The sequence below is a fragment of the Manis pentadactyla genome, chromosome 1 (assembly GCF_030020395.1).
Source record: "Manis pentadactyla isolate mManPen7 chromosome 1, mManPen7.hap1, whole genome shotgun sequence".
Taxonomy (NCBI): Eukaryota; Metazoa; Chordata; class Mammalia; order Pholidota; family Manidae; genus Manis; species Manis pentadactyla.
In genome coordinates, this window is record NC_080019.1 from 202,897,562 (window position 1) to 202,914,828 (window position 17,267).

A 17,267-nucleotide genomic window follows, 5' to 3' on the forward strand; every position below is an offset into this window, starting at 1 on the left:
CCTGCTGCTTCACAATCTTTTACTCAGTATGTAGATCTTTACTATGTAGTGATCTGTTATATGGAGACACACCAGGCTGTATTTTTAGCCTATCCTCTGTTGATAGATTTACAAGTTTTTCTTTCTGGTGGGTGTGGGGAGTCATTGTAAAAAATGAAGGGAACATACCTGTATGTACATCTTGCCATTCACTCCTTTGATTTTTTTCTCCTGGTAAATTCCTATCGGAGCAACCATTGAAATCAGAGGAGAAACCATTTGCTTGGTTGAGTCCGTGGCAGTGCAGGCGGGGCCCTGGGAGCCTGTCCGGGGTAACGTCTGAGGGTGGCTGACCTCCTTTCTCTAATGATCCTGCTTCTTACAGATTAGCCCGGATTCTCGTCCGCCTGCCGGCACTCAGGCTGATGAGCTCCAACATCACAGAAGAACTATTTTTTACTGGTCTCATTGGCAATGTTTCAATAGACAGCATAATCCCCTACATCCTCAAGATGGAGACGGCAGAGTACAACGGCCAGATCACTGGGGCCAGTCTATAGTGTGCACCCCTCAGTGGCCCAGAAGCCCAAGGACCCTCCCTGGCCCGCTCACAGACAGGACAGAGGGCACTGTGGTATGTGCAAAGGTCTCGGGTATGCTAGTCATCTCCTTACCAGTTTCTTCATAACTGTTAATGCCAGACACAGCAACTAAGACTAGTAGGATCCTTTCCTACCATAAGAAATGTTATAATGCCTTTTGATGAAGCAGATTTTGAAACAATCTTTTAATTCAATTTGTATTTAGAAATTCTCAAAGGGCAAAAAACAAAGTTTTATAATGGAGATTAGTATTAAAGAAAACAAAACTTAAAAGAACAGTATCTGTATGTATATAAAAAATGTCCTTGGAATTACTAGCTACTAATTACCAGGGTAATAATATTAGCACTTTCTAAGCACTTATCAATGTGTATTGTTGCAACATCTTGCCTGTGGGCAGGGCAAATGGAAAACTGTATATGTCTTTTGCCGAAATGCTAATAATTTTTGTGAAAACTCAATAGGGTACAGGAGACAATCATTTGTGTAAAGAAGGCACCATTCTTAAGTGTGTGCATGCACTGGAGGTGAAGAACTAGATTCCTGTGAACGAATGCAGCTTATCTGTCTCACGAGTCAGTGGAGGGTGGTAGCAGTCGGTGGTGGCCCAGACCAGAAGCTTCTTCAGCCACTGAATTGATGCTTGTCATGGTCTGTGGTGGGCACTGGAGGCTCCTCCAAACCTGGGCTCTCTCCTGAGGTCGAGCTCTCAGAACAATCCCTGCAGAAGCTGCAGACAGAGCCTTGCAACCAGAAAGTGCAAGGTGGACATTTGAACCTGACACTAATTCCTGAGTACAGTCTGGGGTGGTTGCATGCTGTGCAGGTGGCGTGTGGCCCCCTTAGAGTGCGGGAGTTCCCTTCTCAGGGGTTTCCATTCCTGACACCCCTTTGACAAGGGTTTGTTTCTGCAGTTTGGTCAGAACTATGAGCCTGTTTGGGGTGTGCAGAATCCTGCTGCCTGGCCATGGCTGTGTTGATGAAGCTGAATGGAAGGTTTCTCTGTTGACCTTAAATGTCTCCAGACTGAACAGCTCAGCTGCAAGTTTTTCCATTGTCCTGACACAGTGCACTTTGACACCCCCCTGGTGTGTGACAGCAGACCACCTCTGGAGTGTTTTAGGTGATAGATGCAGAAGCAGGCTGCCTGCTCCTTAAAAAACAACCTTTAATTCCCAAAGTTATCCTCTTTCTCATAAGTTATAGCAACCATCACTTATCAGAACAGAATGTGGTTATATCTCAAGCGTGCCCATAAATTCCTTTGGATGATTTCCTGTTCAGGTGACATGTCCAAGACGGGTCATAGTCAGGTACTTCGTATCTTTTTGCATAGTCCAGATTAAGGAACACAATGTAAGGCTGAATTTGCAGGCTTAGCCCTTTGATCAAATGATACCCCTGCCTCGTGGATGCTCCCTTGTCTGGCTTGGGCCTTCGGTCAAGGTGGTGCCTCGCATGCTGTGGTGGTAGCCTGGCTGCCCGGCCACAGGCTTATGGCAAACAGGCTGCTTTATTCTGAAGTGCTAGCAGCACTTGATGAAGGTCATTAACAGGATTAAGCAGGGAGAGTATCTCTGACTTCTAAATTCCTGTTTGGATTTATTTGTAGTTCATGGCTTGGAAAGAAATTCTGGAAAATAATGAGGATGCCCATTATAAAATGATGGAAAGGATTTAATTTTGTCAGTCGAAGTTTTTGGTTTTCTAACTTTGAAGTGATTTAAAGACAGAACTGGCCAAGACACTGGATTTAAGGCAGGTCTGTTTCTGCTTGTGAAGGATTTTGTAGAGGGCATTTTAAAGCGCATTCATGCATCTTAGTAAGTTGCCTGTTTTTCTGTTCTTTGATTTTTGAAGGTAAGCATTAGTCTGTTGATCAGGTAGCATTTCCCTGGGAATATGTGTGCCACCTCCTTCAGATCTGCTTTCCGGGATGGTGGGAGGTCCATGCTGGCCCTCTCCCGTCACTGCCAGGGGCCAGGCCCTGCTACTGCCATGTCCATTGGCTAGGCTGTAGGCTCAGGGTGCCCAAGATACGGGGACAGCTTAGCCAAGACCTAGACTGAGGTTCTGACAATGCCACCATTTAGAGATGCTGGGAAGAGAAGGTAACAGGCAAAAGGAGAGGAGGGAACATTTGGGCAAAAACAGGGAGCCCTAGAAACCTTCTTTTGCTTGGAGAGTTGCTGATAATAGCCGGTCCTGCACCTTACCTTGTCCCTTTGCTGGCGATGGCCAATCCCATTGGGCCACTCTGGGTTTTGAACACTCCATCAGTTCCCCGATCCCCTTGGCCTTACTCTGGAAGCAGCCTCTCCTTAAGGATCATATCCACACAACCTGCATTCACTGCTACACATCATTTCAAGCCTTTGATGGCACGTCCGTTCCACCTTGCAAGCTGATTAAGAGAAGTAAGCCCAAAGCCAACAATTAAAGCCTTTAACCTTTGTTGCCAGGTTGTGAAATTAGATGTAGAGAAGTGACAGCCCCCTGCCCTCTGACTCCCCGGGGGTACTGAGCCAGTGGCCTGAGGAGGGACAGGTGCACCGCTGTTCCGACACAGACAGCTCTTCCCAGCACTTTCTTGGGCAATGCCAGTCAGTTGCGTTGAAACTTATGGAGCTTATTATATGTAATGAGATGGGAAGAGACTTAGAAAATGACCAAATTACTCCAGCAAATATTCATGGAGAGTCTGTTGAAGGCAGTATGTTACCACCCTTCTAATTTGAGAGGGGGGGGTGGGGGTGGGGTTGGGGGTGTGTGTGTGTGTCAGGGTTACTTTGTCTGGCTTGAGGCGGTGGCTCGCTGGTGGTTTGGCTCCTATACTTCGGTGTGCTCACTTCTAAGTTGTGTTACGTAACTGCCCTCAAGGGCTTGTTGGGTAGCTTGTCGGTGTATTAAACGTGTACTGTTCTGAGGCAGAGCAGTTGAAGCTACGTCTGCTCTGGGGCTCCTGGCTGGAGGCCAACCACCCTCACAGAGGGTGGCCACACTGTACACTTAGCTGTTCACTTGCTTTGGGGGTTCGCCACAGCAGAGAGCCAAGAATTAGAAGGGCTCTAGCTCTATGTAGTTATTTTATTCTGGGGAGAAAATACACTGTAATCCTTTGGGGTACTTTCCAGCACCAGAGCCTTGCTCTTTCCTGACAAGCGGCCCTTGGCTGTGGATCCAAGTGCCAGGACCTGATCAGACTAGAGTCCAGAAGCTTCCTAAGCACTTTCCAGGGGAAATGCCTTCTGGGCAGGGAACTCTTCTGAGGCTGCTATCCCGGGAGGGCACCGCTGTTAGGTCCTGAAAGGTCTAACCTGCCCACATGCTTTCTTCGTCCCACTTCCATTCTCGAGATTACGTGGCTCTTCGAAGATGACTTAATGATGTACATTTGTAAAGCCAACCGCTCAGCCAGTGGGCTTGGTCTCTTGTCTCCAGGGTTCTGGACCTCCCCACGTGTGCTTCCCACCAGCACGCACTTCTGCGTGTCCAGCCCTGGTCCCTTCAATGGCATTGTGCGTGTCCAGGTTTATGGGCTTCTAAGACTGAATGAATGTACCTGTGTTTATATATCCTCTATCTGTACAGTGTATATAGCATGTACATAGGTGTATATGATGTGTACAGAAGTGTAGCCATGTCTCCACAGTCTGTCACGTTACAGAGTCTCTCAGAGCTCCTGGAGTAAGTCGATGTGGGTTACCAGGTCCCTCAGCAGGATGGGTTTGCTGAGATTTTCTGAATGCCATTCTCCTTGGGGTGGAGCCTGGCTGGGAAAGCCCAGGAAGCCAGAATCTCCATGCCCCACCAGGGACATGGTGGACAGAAGGGTCCTGAGAGGATGACACTGCTCTACATCCTCTAGGTTCAGGCAAGGGCCAGGAAGCTGGAAGACAGTTTGTCCTGATGTCCAGAACTAGCTGCTTGTCTCTTGTGTGCCTGGAAAGACAGTGGGAGGTGGAGCCACCGGCTTCCCAGACACTCACCCGCAGGACACAGCAAGTTGGCACACCATGGTGCTGCCCTGTGGCTACACAGAGTCCTGTCTCCCCAGTGCCACTCAGAAAAAAACACCTACCAAGTAATCTTTGAAAATAAGCATGAATGTTGATGACTTTTCTGGCATGTAAGTTACAAGTCTTAAGTGATTTCTGTAACGATAGCATGCAAATAAAACCCACTGACTAAATTATCCATACTAAAATGCCATTTTTATCTGAAATTTTAAAATCATGTGTGCCCTTAAAGCTACCAATGCCGATTTTCCCTTGTCCAGGTCCATTCTGATTAACCTTCCCCTTAATCAACCTTTAAACTGAGGGTACTCCGGAGCCAAGGCCCCACTGTAGCTGCCCACGGTGACTGGTGGGGAGGCTGGAAGCCGTCACTGGATAACTGCAAGCTCACAAGCCACAGGTTGCTTTTTCTTTCTAATAAGCTATTGCAATGTTTGAGAACACTTCATTGAGACCACAGTACTCAGTGCCTTTTGTGAGACGTGGGCCATTTGGCCTCCAGCTTCCCCCCATTTTAAGGTAAAGCTCCTGCTGCTTCGCTGGCCTCACCTGACAGTGACTGACTGACTTTGCCCCCATCCTTGCCTGTCGTGACAATCACACTATGGAAGGTGGCTTCTAATAAAATACAAGTGGAAGCTGTCCAGTCTCCAAATGAACTTTTAAAAAAGTCTCCCTTTGGGGCTCTCTATCCTAACAGCAATCTCGAGAATAATTAACGGTGAACTTAAGAGAAAGGATCTCGGGGGTAGGGATGTCAGGCATTTTTAATGCACAGCCATCCTGGAATTGAGAAGCCAGTAACTGTGGCGTCTCTACACATACAGCGTAGACAAAATGCTCGGCGACACTCAGCAACTAACCTGCTGTGAAAAATTAAAGCTTACTCTTTGGTAACATTTGGAAGTAGCAGACTTTACATGAGGAGTGGCTTTTCTCTAGGGAAGTGCAGTCCGTCATTTTAACGACCAGAGCACTCACGCACTCAGATGCTGCTGCCACATACAACTCAAGTGCTGGAATATTTTTCTACAGTCTCTGTTCTCCCAATTCCTTGTAAACCAGTGTTCAACTAGTTTTATAACTGAAAAGCTGCACCTTTTTCATAGTACAAACCATAGTTTTTACCTGTAGTTTGGACCTCTCTGTTCAATGTAGCTGCTTTACTAGCCCTTTTAAAAGACATCTGTTAAAGGAAAACTCGGGTGTTAGATTTTCTTGGGACCGTTTATGTAACCTCTGCCCTTCACAATACAGAAAATAGTTTATGCCATTACATTGTAATTCCAGGTTTAAAACCTGTCGAAGCTGTTGCTTGAAATCAGCTTTATGTGAAGGCATTTAAAAAACAGCATGTTCTTTTTAAACTGAATTTTATATCTAATCAGTGTCTTCAGTCTTGAAGAAGAATTTGCATTGTTGTGTTTGTATATAGAGTATTGCAGTGCATGAATTAGCTTTATGCATTTTATTAAATGCTGTTTCAATGTGGCATTATTGTTGTGGCTTAATACTACCTAAATGAGGTTTATACTATTAAAGTAAATTAAAGACTAATGTGCAGCCTGCTCATTTCTCCTTATAGCTGTGACACTAATGCCTTCCCCACTGGGGCACTCCCACCTCACCTCAAAGTGACTTCGCCCTTGGGGCCCATGAGATGGTCCACAGGACAGGAAATACCTTAGGGGGCAGCCGGGGCCTTTTCCAGCCGGGCTGCTCCTTGGTGTGAAGTTGGAGCCACACAGGTGGCTGGGCTGTAAGGACGTTTGCTCTCTAGGGTAAAATGTGTTCCTAAAGTTCAGAAATTAGAAAGCACCTGCTTGTTATATCCTCTGAGCTTATCTTACAGGCAAGGATTCTGACATCCCAAATCAGATTCTTGGAGAAGCCACTGGCAGCCAAACAGGTAGAACAGCTCTACCAGGGTCTCAAAATTAAAATAAAAGCAGTCACTCCATAAGACCTTGCTCTCAAAAACCATCTGACAACCACTAGTGCAAATAATTAAGAGTCAGTGTCAGTTACAAAGCCCTCACAGCAGTCTTCTCTACTAATTTTCTCCCATTTCTGTACCTTTTAAACCCATCTTTAATCACTAGGTAAAAAATAGGAAATGGAAGACAAAGTTTTAAAAGGTAAAGCCCCTAGTGGTGTTTGTTTTGGTGAATTGTCCCCGCTGCCTGTGGATTGGTCCATGCAAACATGCCATCAGGCACCGGCAGGCTGGAGAGGGGGCCCTATCTTGGTTCAGGGTGAGCCTCCTGGTTAGCAACCACTGTTGGTCCCCATGGACCATGGAGGGAAGGGGTACTTCCTGGAAGCCCAGCAGCTGGCTGGGTTATGAGCTCCCTGCAGGAGCCAGAACCAGCACCCACAGGACAGACAGGAATGGAGGCTTGCTTTCTCTACCAATATGGGGAAGGGGAGAGGTGCCCCAGTGCTGACTGCCATCAGACACAACTCCAGTGAGCCTGCTGTCAAAGAATGCCTGCCTGTTACACACGTCATTCCCTGAACACAGGTCAGGTGCGAAATCACAGTAAGCTGGACCCTGAGCACCAAATGTAAAAGGGGCCACATTTCTCCCAATGTAATGGGATCATCCCCAACATCTATGTAAAACATCCCGGCTGCACATCACTTCCCATGGCTAACTCGTCAGAAGCAGATACCACTTCTATCCCCATTTCACAGACGGCCCAGCCACGGCTCCAGCCAGCGGAGCTCAGGCCCCCTCCCCCTGCCCTGCTCTGAGCCCCACTGTTCGGCTACATCCTGCAGGCCAGTCTCCTTGACCCGCTGCTGTGGGCCTGTGCTCCTGCTGGTCCTTCACTTTCCACCAAGCAAACCTGTTCTTGATATGACCCTAGACAGCCCTGCTGTCTCCTGAGTAACTGAAGTGACAGCAGTGTCACTGTCCTGTGAGGAAGGAACTAACACGCAGCCCTTCAGCAGCCCCTTGACCCCAACCCGAGTCGGCAAGGCCCAACCGGGCAGCAGGACAAGTGAGACGCTGCCAGCCCAGCTCCGGGCCTTTCCGGCCAGGCAATGCCTTCTCCTGCCTCCTCTTGGCCTGTGAACCTACTGTTGCCAGGTGTGGAGCTGGCCGGGCCTCCTCATCCCTGGCCTCGGGAGGAAGGCATTGTCTGGCTGGAGGGGAAAAGGTGAGCGCCACACAAAGGCTCACCTAAGAATCTAAAAGGAGGGGGTGTCCACACTGCCAGCCAAGATGGCTGCAGCTGGACCCAACCCGGGTCCAGGTGGAGAGCCAGTGGAAACCAGGGGAAGGCTGAGACGGTGGTGTGAACAGGCTGTGGCCTAGGTTTTCCCATCCCAAAGGCCTCTCCCCACGCAGGCCCTCCTACCAGGCCCACCAGATCTATGCCCACCACGCTCCTGGAAAACAAACAGCACTTTATTGGCCCAATGGAGCCAAGAGGTTGAACAACTCAACTGCAGAGATTCCGCCCCGCCCCCTACCACCCTGCCCCATCCTTTACACGGGTGTGTGCAGGGGACCCATTTTCTGCAAAAAGATTTCTGAGTCTCCAAGGACACCCAGAGGCTTCCCTGCACATGGCCGGGAGCCTAGTCCTGAGCACCAGCTCTCAGCGCTGCCTTGTACTTCCCCGTCATCTCCTTGGGCAATGGCACCAGGCGCGGGCAGGGTACCTGCCCTTCCACCTCACAGATGCACTCCCGCAGGCAGTACTTCCGGGGCCCAAAGTGGGCTGGGTGAGAAAGCTCTTTTTTCTCTTCCTCCTCCTCCTTGAGAGTTTTCCTGGCAAAGAGGACAGACAGCAACGACGTATAGACACCATCATTCTGAGCCTCCAGGAACCTCACCATCAACCAGGGAGATGGGGGCTCCTGGGCCTCCTAACCTGCTCCTCACTCCCCAGGCCTATCCCCCCTCCTCACAGGCTCCCGGAGGAGGGAGCAGAGACGGCAGAGGCCCTCTGCTGGTATGCAGCCCCAGGCCCCACAGCAGACAGTCACCTGGGAGGCACCCGACCAAGAGGTGGTTCCAGCTCTGACTCAACAGTCAGGACAAGGAGCCTAGACATGCCTCTGTGTGTTTCCCCCAAGACAGCCTTTCTTGGCATCTCCCCACTCCTTCCTTCATGTATCGAAAAAGACAGCATAGCAGGTCCTGGGGCTAGACACCCACTGGCACCAAGCTGGGATTCCCAAGGACAGAAGTGGTCACAGCTGCTAGGCTTCTGGGCAGCACCTCAGCTTCCCAAGAACCAGAAGGGAGGGACCAACCATCTTTATCCCCACGTCACAGCAGAGGGGGTTAGACTCAGAAAGGCTCAGTGATGGTCACATGCCTGGTGAGCAGCCAGGCGGATGGAAAGGGCTCGGCAGCTCCTGCGTTCCAGTCAGTGTCTGAGGCCCACGTCAGAGGGCCCACCCTCCCGAATCCCCCCAACACACTCCTTTCCGCTCTCAGAATCTCTGGGCTAAGACATATGCTCCCCTCCTGGTCAACCCAGCAACTCACTCATTCTTCCCCAAGATTTTTTTGATGTGCTCCATAATCTCCTTATTGCTCTTGGTCTCCACATCCACAAGAACTTGCTCCCCAGAATCTGGAAACAGGAAGCAAAAGAAAGAAGAAAAGCTGAGAATTTGCACTTCTCAGTGCACTCCTCAGCCTCAAATGGTAGTGATTTGGAATTTGCTTTTAGTGGAGAAACATTTTAATGATAAATATGTCTGTCTACATAATTCATAATGTTACCCTTCCTTTTTCCGTATTTCTTCAAACATGAGCAGACAAGTTTTACATAAGTACAAAACATACTATTTTATTGGAAAGAAATTCCATGTTCATGGATAGAGTCAATGTTGTTAAAGATACCAATTCTCCCCCAAACTGGTGTATGGGTTCAATGCAATCCCTATCAAAATCCTAGGTGTTTTTGTAAAAACTGCCAGCTGTGCCTAACATTCATGCAAAGGACCCAAAACAACCACAAAAAAATTTAGAAAGCAAGAAAATGCAAGGGTGTTCACTTTCCAATTTCAAATTTACTATAATTGACAGTAACGAAGACCAGGTGGTACTGGCATAAGAAAAGACAAAAGTGTAATGGAACAGAACTGAGTCCAGAAATAAACTCTTATACTTATGGTCAACTTATTTTCAGCAAAGATTCCAAGACAATTCAATGAGGGAAAAACAGTTTACAACAAATGGTGCTGGAACAAGCGGACACCCACATGCAAATGAGTTTAGACCCTGAACTTGCAACATTAAAAAAAAAAACTTCAAAGTGGATCAGAGACCTAAATGTAAGAGCTAAAACTTTTAGGTGAGAACATAGAAAATCTTCGTAAGTTTACCTAGGCAAAGATATTTAGAAGTCATATCAAAAATATCCATGAAATACAAATTTGATAAAATCCATCAACATTGTTTTTGTGCTTCAAGACACCAAATGATGATGCATGTATCTGAGAAGTCTTGTATCCCAACTACATAAAGAACTCTCACAACTCATTAACACACATTCCAACTAAAAAACAAAATATTTCAACAAATATTTGACCCCAAAAAAGTGGCTATTTACAGATTGCAATTTACAGATTCAATGCAATCCCCAACAAAATACCAAAGGAATTTTCAATGAACTAGAGCAGATAATCCTAAAATTTACAAGGAACCACAAAGAAACCCGAATAGTCAAAGCCATCCTGAGAAAGAACAAAGCTGAGCATATGCAGTGAGGGAGTCTCTGCAATAACTGGTGCTGGGAAAAGCAAGCCACAAGCAAGGCAGTGAAACCAGACCACTATATTACATGACACATAAAACAGTCTTAAGTGGACTAAGCATCTATAAATATAAGACATGAAGCCATAAAACTCATAAAACGTAGGTAGCAGCTGCTGGTTTCCAGACAGTTCGCTCTTCTGTCTCCGTGTACTTTCCCCCTTTAACCCAACAAATTCCTCTCTGCTTTTTCTTGCTTTCTGGTCTCTTCAATTCTTTCTTCGAGGAGACAGACTCATGGAAACACAGGTGGTCCAGCCGGTAACACTTCTAACTGAGCCAACAGGGCTCCTGCCCAGGAGACCCAGGAGGCCAGCCCTGAGGGCAGCTCAGAGGCAGCTAATGGGGGGACTTCAAGTGAAGGAGGCTCATTTGCTTATATCAAAGTATTGGCCTGAGAGGCAAGCATCTAATTTAATACTGAGCTGGGAATGCAGACCAATAGGCAGCTTATCCACTCCCTCCAGCAAGTGCCATTTTTTAAATTGTAAGCCACCCCCACCAGCCCCACCTTCATGCCCTCTTTGCCTCCCAACAGCCAGCAGGTGCCATTTTTGCATTAGTGTTTGTGGCTGCTGCCCAGGGGGCTCTCCTTGATCGCCTGGCCCTGGTGGGCAGGGGGCTTGGGCTCCTGGATATCGCCAGGTTCTACCAATGGGAGAGAAAGTTCCTGGCAGGTGGCCACCCCAGGGCACTGCAGACAGCGGCTGAAACACCCCCCACTTTGTGAGAGAGGCCCACGTGCTGGTCCTGAGCCTCAGGCTGAGGCGCAGGCTTCAGGCCCAGCACGCGGGGAGGAGCCTGCAATGCTGGGAATGCCAGTGGGTGGAGGCCACCACGCTCTCCCTCTGCCTCGCCCCAGCTTGCCAGTGTCTCCTAGAAAGACTGGTGGCCACCAGCCTTACACTGTGGTTCCGTGGGACTGTTTCTATGTACGTACTGTGAAAGCTGCTGCCTGGGAATCTGTCTTCCAACCACCCTGACTGAAAGTCTGGATACCACCAGAGGTCCTCCCCTTTGGGAGACTGACAGGCCACCACACACCCTCAAGTACTGGGAGCTGTAAAAACTCCTTAACAGGCGGCTTGGACAATCCATGGCATCTTCACAGGCCACTCCTTCAAGACTGGGGCTGGTGGTGGTTTCACCTAAGGCAGCAAAACCAGAGTCAAAATGAGAACACACAGGAGAATGTTCCTTATCTGCCTTCTGTATTTCTTGCCTCACTTTAGACATTTTTCTTGTTAAAAATAACATACAGAAAAGGTTGAAAAAGAACCTCATGGCCTTTTTTTTTCTATCACCTGTCTGATCTTTAACAACATAGCTTAGTATTTCCTCTTTTCAAATTTTACATCCAAAATAAAAAACCCAATGGAATACAACAAAGGAAGAGAAAACAAGAACCTTGAAAATTGTCATGAGCAATTTTTTTCTGGATACATCTCCCTAGGTAAGGAAAACAAAAGCAAAAATAAACAAGTGGGACTACATAGAAAGCTGCTGTACAGCAAAGGACTCTATCAAGAAACGAAAAGGCAACCTATAGTATGGGAGAATATATTTGCAAACAAGACATCTACTACAGAGCTAATATCCAAAATATGTAAAGAGCTCCTCACACACTCAACACGAAAAAAAACAAATAACCCAATTAAAAAATGGGCAGAGGACCTGAACAGAGACGTTTTTCCAAAGATGACATACAGATAGTCAAGACAGATGAAAAGATGCTCCACATTGCGAGTCATCAGGGAAATGCAAATCAAAACCACAGTAAGGTACCACCTCACACCAGGCAGAATGGCTGCTATCAAAAAGACAAGAAATAACAAGTGTTGGCGAGGATGTGGAGAAACAGGAACCCTCCTACACTGTTGGTGGGAATGTCAATTGTGCAGCCACTGTGGAAAGCAGTATGGAGGTTCCTTAAAACACTAAAATTAGAAACACCATACGATCCAGTAACTCCACTTTTACAAAGTTACCCAAAGAAAACAAAATCCCTGATTCAAAAAGATACATGCACCCCTATGTTTATCACTGCATTACATACAACAGCCAAGTTGTGGAAGCAACCAAGGTGCCCATCAATAGACGGAATGGACAAAGATGCGGTACATAATACAATGGAATATTAGCCATAAAAAAGAAATCTTGCCATTTTCAACAACACGGACTGACCTAGGGGGGTATTTATGCCCAGTGAAATAAGCCAGGTGGAGAAAGACAAATACTACATGATCTCACTTATATGTGGAATATAAACAAAACAAATGAACAAAACAGAAACAGACTCATAAACACTGAGCAGTGACTGGTGGTTACCATGAGGAAGGGGTTGAGATGACTGAAATAAGTGAAGGGGTAAAATGATAAAGTTAATATGCAAACGCAAAAACCTACAACAGCCAAAGTAATTTTGGAAAAACAAAGAGAACAAAGTTAGATTTATACTACCTCATCTTAAGACTTATAAAGCCACAAAAACCAAGACAACGCAGTATAATAACAAGGACAGATGCAGATCAGTGGAGGATGAAGTGCAGAAATACATGGTCAAGTCATCTTGTGCGTGTGGCAGAAAACATATAACATAAAATTCACCATCTTAACCATGTAAAGTGTATAATTTGGTGGTTTTAGCACATTCACAGTGCTGTACAACCATTACCACATCCCGTTCCAGAACTTTCTCATCACCCCACACAGAAATCATTGATCAGTGCCTTCCTGTTCCCCACAGCACCCCATCCCAGCCCCCTCTGGGCCTGCCTGTAAACAACATTACATGACAGACAGCCTGCAGGGCCAGCCTCCTCTCCTCGGCTTCACGCTCTCAAGGCCCGTCCATGCTGTAGCCCATATCTGTGCTTACGGTTCCTCGTGGTGGAGCGGTGGGCACTGCATTTTGTTTATCCATTCATGGTTGACTCATTTTTGACAAAGATGCCGAAGAAATTTAATAAGGAAAAGACAGTCTCTCAGCAAACAGTGCTCTAACAACTGAATAGCCCGAATCTAAAAACCAAAAATGAGCCTCAGTCTCTGTCTCACTTAATACACAAATAGCTCAAACTAGACCACAGACCTAAACATAAAATCTAAAACTAATGCTTTATAGAAAACATGAGAGAAAATCTCTGCAACCTTGGGGCAGGTAGAGATTTCTCAGACACACAAAGCACTAAATGTCAAAGGAAACAAATGATAAACTGGAGTTCATCAAAATTAAAATTTTGCTCCTCAAAACGAGTCCATTAAGAAAATGAAATGCCACTGACCAAGAAAAAATTCACAGTACACATATCTGAGGAAAAGACTTGCCTCCAGAATATATTAAGTTCAGTAAGAAAACAGCCCAATTGTACGTACTGGTGTAGCATGGCCCTGCCAGTAGGCCTTTGCTCTTTTTTGGAGTCCAAGTGCCTGGCTCCACCTTTGATGGCTCAGGCGCCCTCTTCAAAATGCAAACGAACACACCGTGGCCACTGTGACTACCTCCCCATGGCGAGGCTCCTTAGTTTAGATCTTGATGTCAATACTGACCATCTGGGCCACCTGTCTCCTCTTTCTGCACTTAAATTCTCTGCCTGTGTGTTTCATACTTGCTCACAGAGCGAGCCTGTGAAGCCCTGGGCCCCTACACTAGGCCCAGTAAAGCAGATCCCTACCGGCAAGTGCGCTCCAGCCCAAGCCCTCACTGTGCGGCCCCAGGCGGGCCATGTACGCTCCGGGTCCTGTGAGGAATGAGTGTTTTTTTTTCCCATCAAAGTTTTGTGATGGTTGCTCCTGACCGTCATCTTGTAATCATAGTAAGAACTATAAGGGCTGGTCCAGCCATGAAACTGCTTATTGACAGGCCAAGATGGGCACAAAACAAATGGAGCAACAGATTCAAATAGACTCTTTTACAAAAGAAATAAATGAATGGCCAATAACCACATGAAGATACTCATGGGAAACGCAAATTAAAACTTCAATGAGTTATATGCCTACTGGAATGGCTACAATTCAACATTCAATGTGATGAGCTGCATAATGGCCCCCAAAGATGTCCCAGTCCTAATCCCCCAGAACCTGTGGATATGTCACCGTACACGGCCTAAAGGGCTCCATGGATGTGATAAAAGCCAAGGGCCTGGAGGTGGGGGGTGCCCCCAGATACACAGCAGGCCCAATTTAGTCCGCGGTCCTGCACGTGGGAGGGCCTGCCCAGGCAGTGGCCACAGGGACATGCCTAGGGAAGAGCAGGCAGACAGCAAACAGAGTCACAAGCCAAGGAATGAGCGCAGCCTCTAGGAGCTGGATGGCGAGCAGAAATGATCTGCCCCAGAGTGCAAGATGTGCTAACACCTGATTTTCGTCCATGTTGGACATCTACCCTCCAGACCTATAAGATAAGAAATCCATGTTTGAAGCCACCAAGTTTGTAGTAATTTGTTACAGCAATTGCAGGAAATGAATGCAAGACCCCACTGCCAGTTTGGGTGAGGATGCCCAGCCTGCAGGCCTCACACCCTGCTGACTGGAGGGCAAAGTGCACAACCATTTTGTTCCTAAAACATTACGTACCTTTTCTACGATGCAGCAATCCCATCCTGAGGCCACTTCCCTGGAGAACCAAGTGCCTATGTCCACACAGACAACTTGCACAAGAAGCTACTGCCATGCATCTCACCTTAGCAGCCCAAGGCAGAAGCAACCGCTGATGGCCACAGAGGCCCAGCCACAGTGTCTTTGGGATCCTGGGCGGCACCAGAGCTGAGCCTAGGTTCGCCCTGTCCCAGGCCTGGGACTCGGGACTCTGCTACCACAACCACCTCCCTCCCCAGCCCCTTCCATGGGCAGCAGGCCCGCTCTGTCATCAGCACACCTTCCCTGTGCCACCCACCCCTCTTTCATCTCCAGTAAGGCTCAGAGTTACATGTCTGTCTTGGCATCCCACCAAACCCAAAAGATCATCAACAAGGCACAGACTGGATACAGAAACCGTGGTATATTCCTACAGTGCAATGCTGCTCAGCAGAGAACACGCACACACTGGTGCGCACACATGGCCACATACTCATCAGGGATGTGGTGAGTAAGAGCCCAACAGACAGGAATGTACTGTGAAATTCTATACGTATGGAGTTCTGAAACACAAAACTAATCTGTGGTGAAAAAACCCTACCAGTGGTGGCCCCTCGTGGAAGGAGAATTAACTGGAAAGCAGCATGAGGGACTTTCTGGAGTAACAGGAATGTTGTGTCCTCACTGGGAACATCATGACACAGGTCTGCAATGACTGTCAGGACTTGTCAATCTATGCACGAGAGACCTGTGCACTTCAGCATGGGTGCTCTACACCACGGTAAAGTTTCTTTAAACGCAAACACAGAATACTACTGCCATACCACCTCTTTTCTCTCCAGCCCCTGACCGTGCTCCACTTTTCACAGCTCTGCTCTTCCACTACTCTTATGCAGCTTTGTGTCCACCTGCCTCCTCCTGCTGGAACATCTTCTCTGCCAGGCAGAGATCTGTGTGGCTCTCTGACCCTGAGCACCTAGACTGGCACCTGGCTCCTGGCAGGGAATCCACACACTGACTGAATGAATTCAGAGCATCATCACGCTGTCCCCTGAGGCATCCCCCAACCTACACTACACTGGGTTCTCGGAATTGTGTGAGGCGAATGTTTGCCTACACCTGGGAAATAAAGCAAACGGAACGTGACGCACTCAGGGCAGGAGGGCTGCGCAACAGCTTGGCCAAACACATGCTCCTGACATCCAAGCACAAGCCTCACTTAACACTGTTCCCTAAGCACTTTCTGCAAATACACTACACCCATGCACTGGTCACAAGAGTGTGGCCACACTGAGAGGGAGGGGCTTTGGGACAGAGGGGCAGGGGCCCAATCTAAGGGTGCAGGAGAGCCTCTGGGGAGCAGTGGTGCCCAAGCTGAGATATAATGGACTTTTACTGAAATCTGTTGCATTCTAATATACTAATGATAAATTAGCAAAAAGAGAAATCAGGAAAACAACTCTGTTTACAAATGCATGAAAAAGAATAAAATACCTAGGAATAATCCTAACCAAGGAAGTGAAAGACCTATACCCTGAAAACTACAAGACACGCATGAGAAATATTAAAGAAGACACCAATAAATGGAAATACATCCCATGCTTGTGGATAGGAAGAATTACTATTGTCAAAATGACCATCCTGCCTAAAGCAATCTACAGATAAATGCAATCCCTATCAAAATACCAACAGCATTCTTCAGTGAACTAGAATAAATAATTCTAAAATTCATACGGAACCACAAAAGACCCCAAATAGCCAAAACAATCCTGAGAAGGAAGAGCAAAATGGGGGAATTATGCTCCCTAACTTCAAGCTCTGCCTCAAAGCCACAGTAATCAAAACAATTTGGTACTGGCACAAGAACAGAACCACAGATCAATGGAACAAAATAGACAGCCCTGATATAAACCCACACATATATGGCCAATTGATACATGATGAAGCAATGGGAAAATGACAGCCGCTTCAACAACTCATGTTGGCAAAACTGAACAGCTACATGGAAGAGAATTAAATTGGATTACTGTCTAACTCCACACACAAAAGTAAACTCAAAATGGATCTAAGACCTGAATGTAAGTCATGAAGCCATAAAACTCTTAGAAGAAAACATAGGCAAAAATCTCTTAAATATAAACATGAGCAATTTTTCCTGAACACATCTCCTCGGGCAAGGAAAACAAAAGCAAAAATGAATAAATGGGACTACATCAAACTAAAAAGCTATTGTACAGCAAAGGAAACCATCAGAAAAACAAAAGGCATCCTACAGAATGGGAGAATATATTCGTAAATGACATATTC

At 47.0% G+C, this 17,267-nt stretch overlaps 2 protein-coding genes across 8 annotated transcripts in view; one reads left to right on the top strand and one right to left on the bottom strand.

The window, feature by feature from the left end:
* NR2C2 (nuclear receptor subfamily 2 group C member 2) overlaps positions 1-6,157 on the top strand; it is a 164,987-nt gene extending 158,830 nt beyond the window's left edge. For all 6 annotated transcript variants that reach the window (XM_057506284.1, XM_057506298.1, XM_036911456.2 and 3 more), the window contains one exon: positions 365-6,157. In XM_057506284.1, coding sequence (XP_057362267.1) covers positions 365-539 — 175 coding nt within the window. In that variant the 3' untranslated portion in view covers positions 540-6,157. The remainder of the gene's footprint in view (positions 1-364) is intronic.
* Positions 6,158-8,002: 1,845 nt separating this feature from the next.
* MRPS25 (mitochondrial ribosomal protein S25) overlaps positions 8,003-17,267 on the bottom strand; it is a 29,925-nt gene continuing 20,660 nt past the window's right edge. Inside the window, exons 3-4 of one of the 2 annotated variants that reach the window (XM_036911457.2) lie at positions 9,111-9,198; positions 8,003-8,384 (exon numbers count right to left, since the gene is read on the bottom strand). In XM_036911457.2, the coding sequence (XP_036767352.2) occupies positions 8,192-8,384; positions 9,111-9,198 (281 nt within the window). In that variant the 3' untranslated portion in view covers positions 8,003-8,191. Of the gene's footprint in view, positions 8,385-9,109; positions 11,534-17,267 lie in introns of those variants that run through there. The other variant, XM_057506321.1, reaches the window with a different exon arrangement.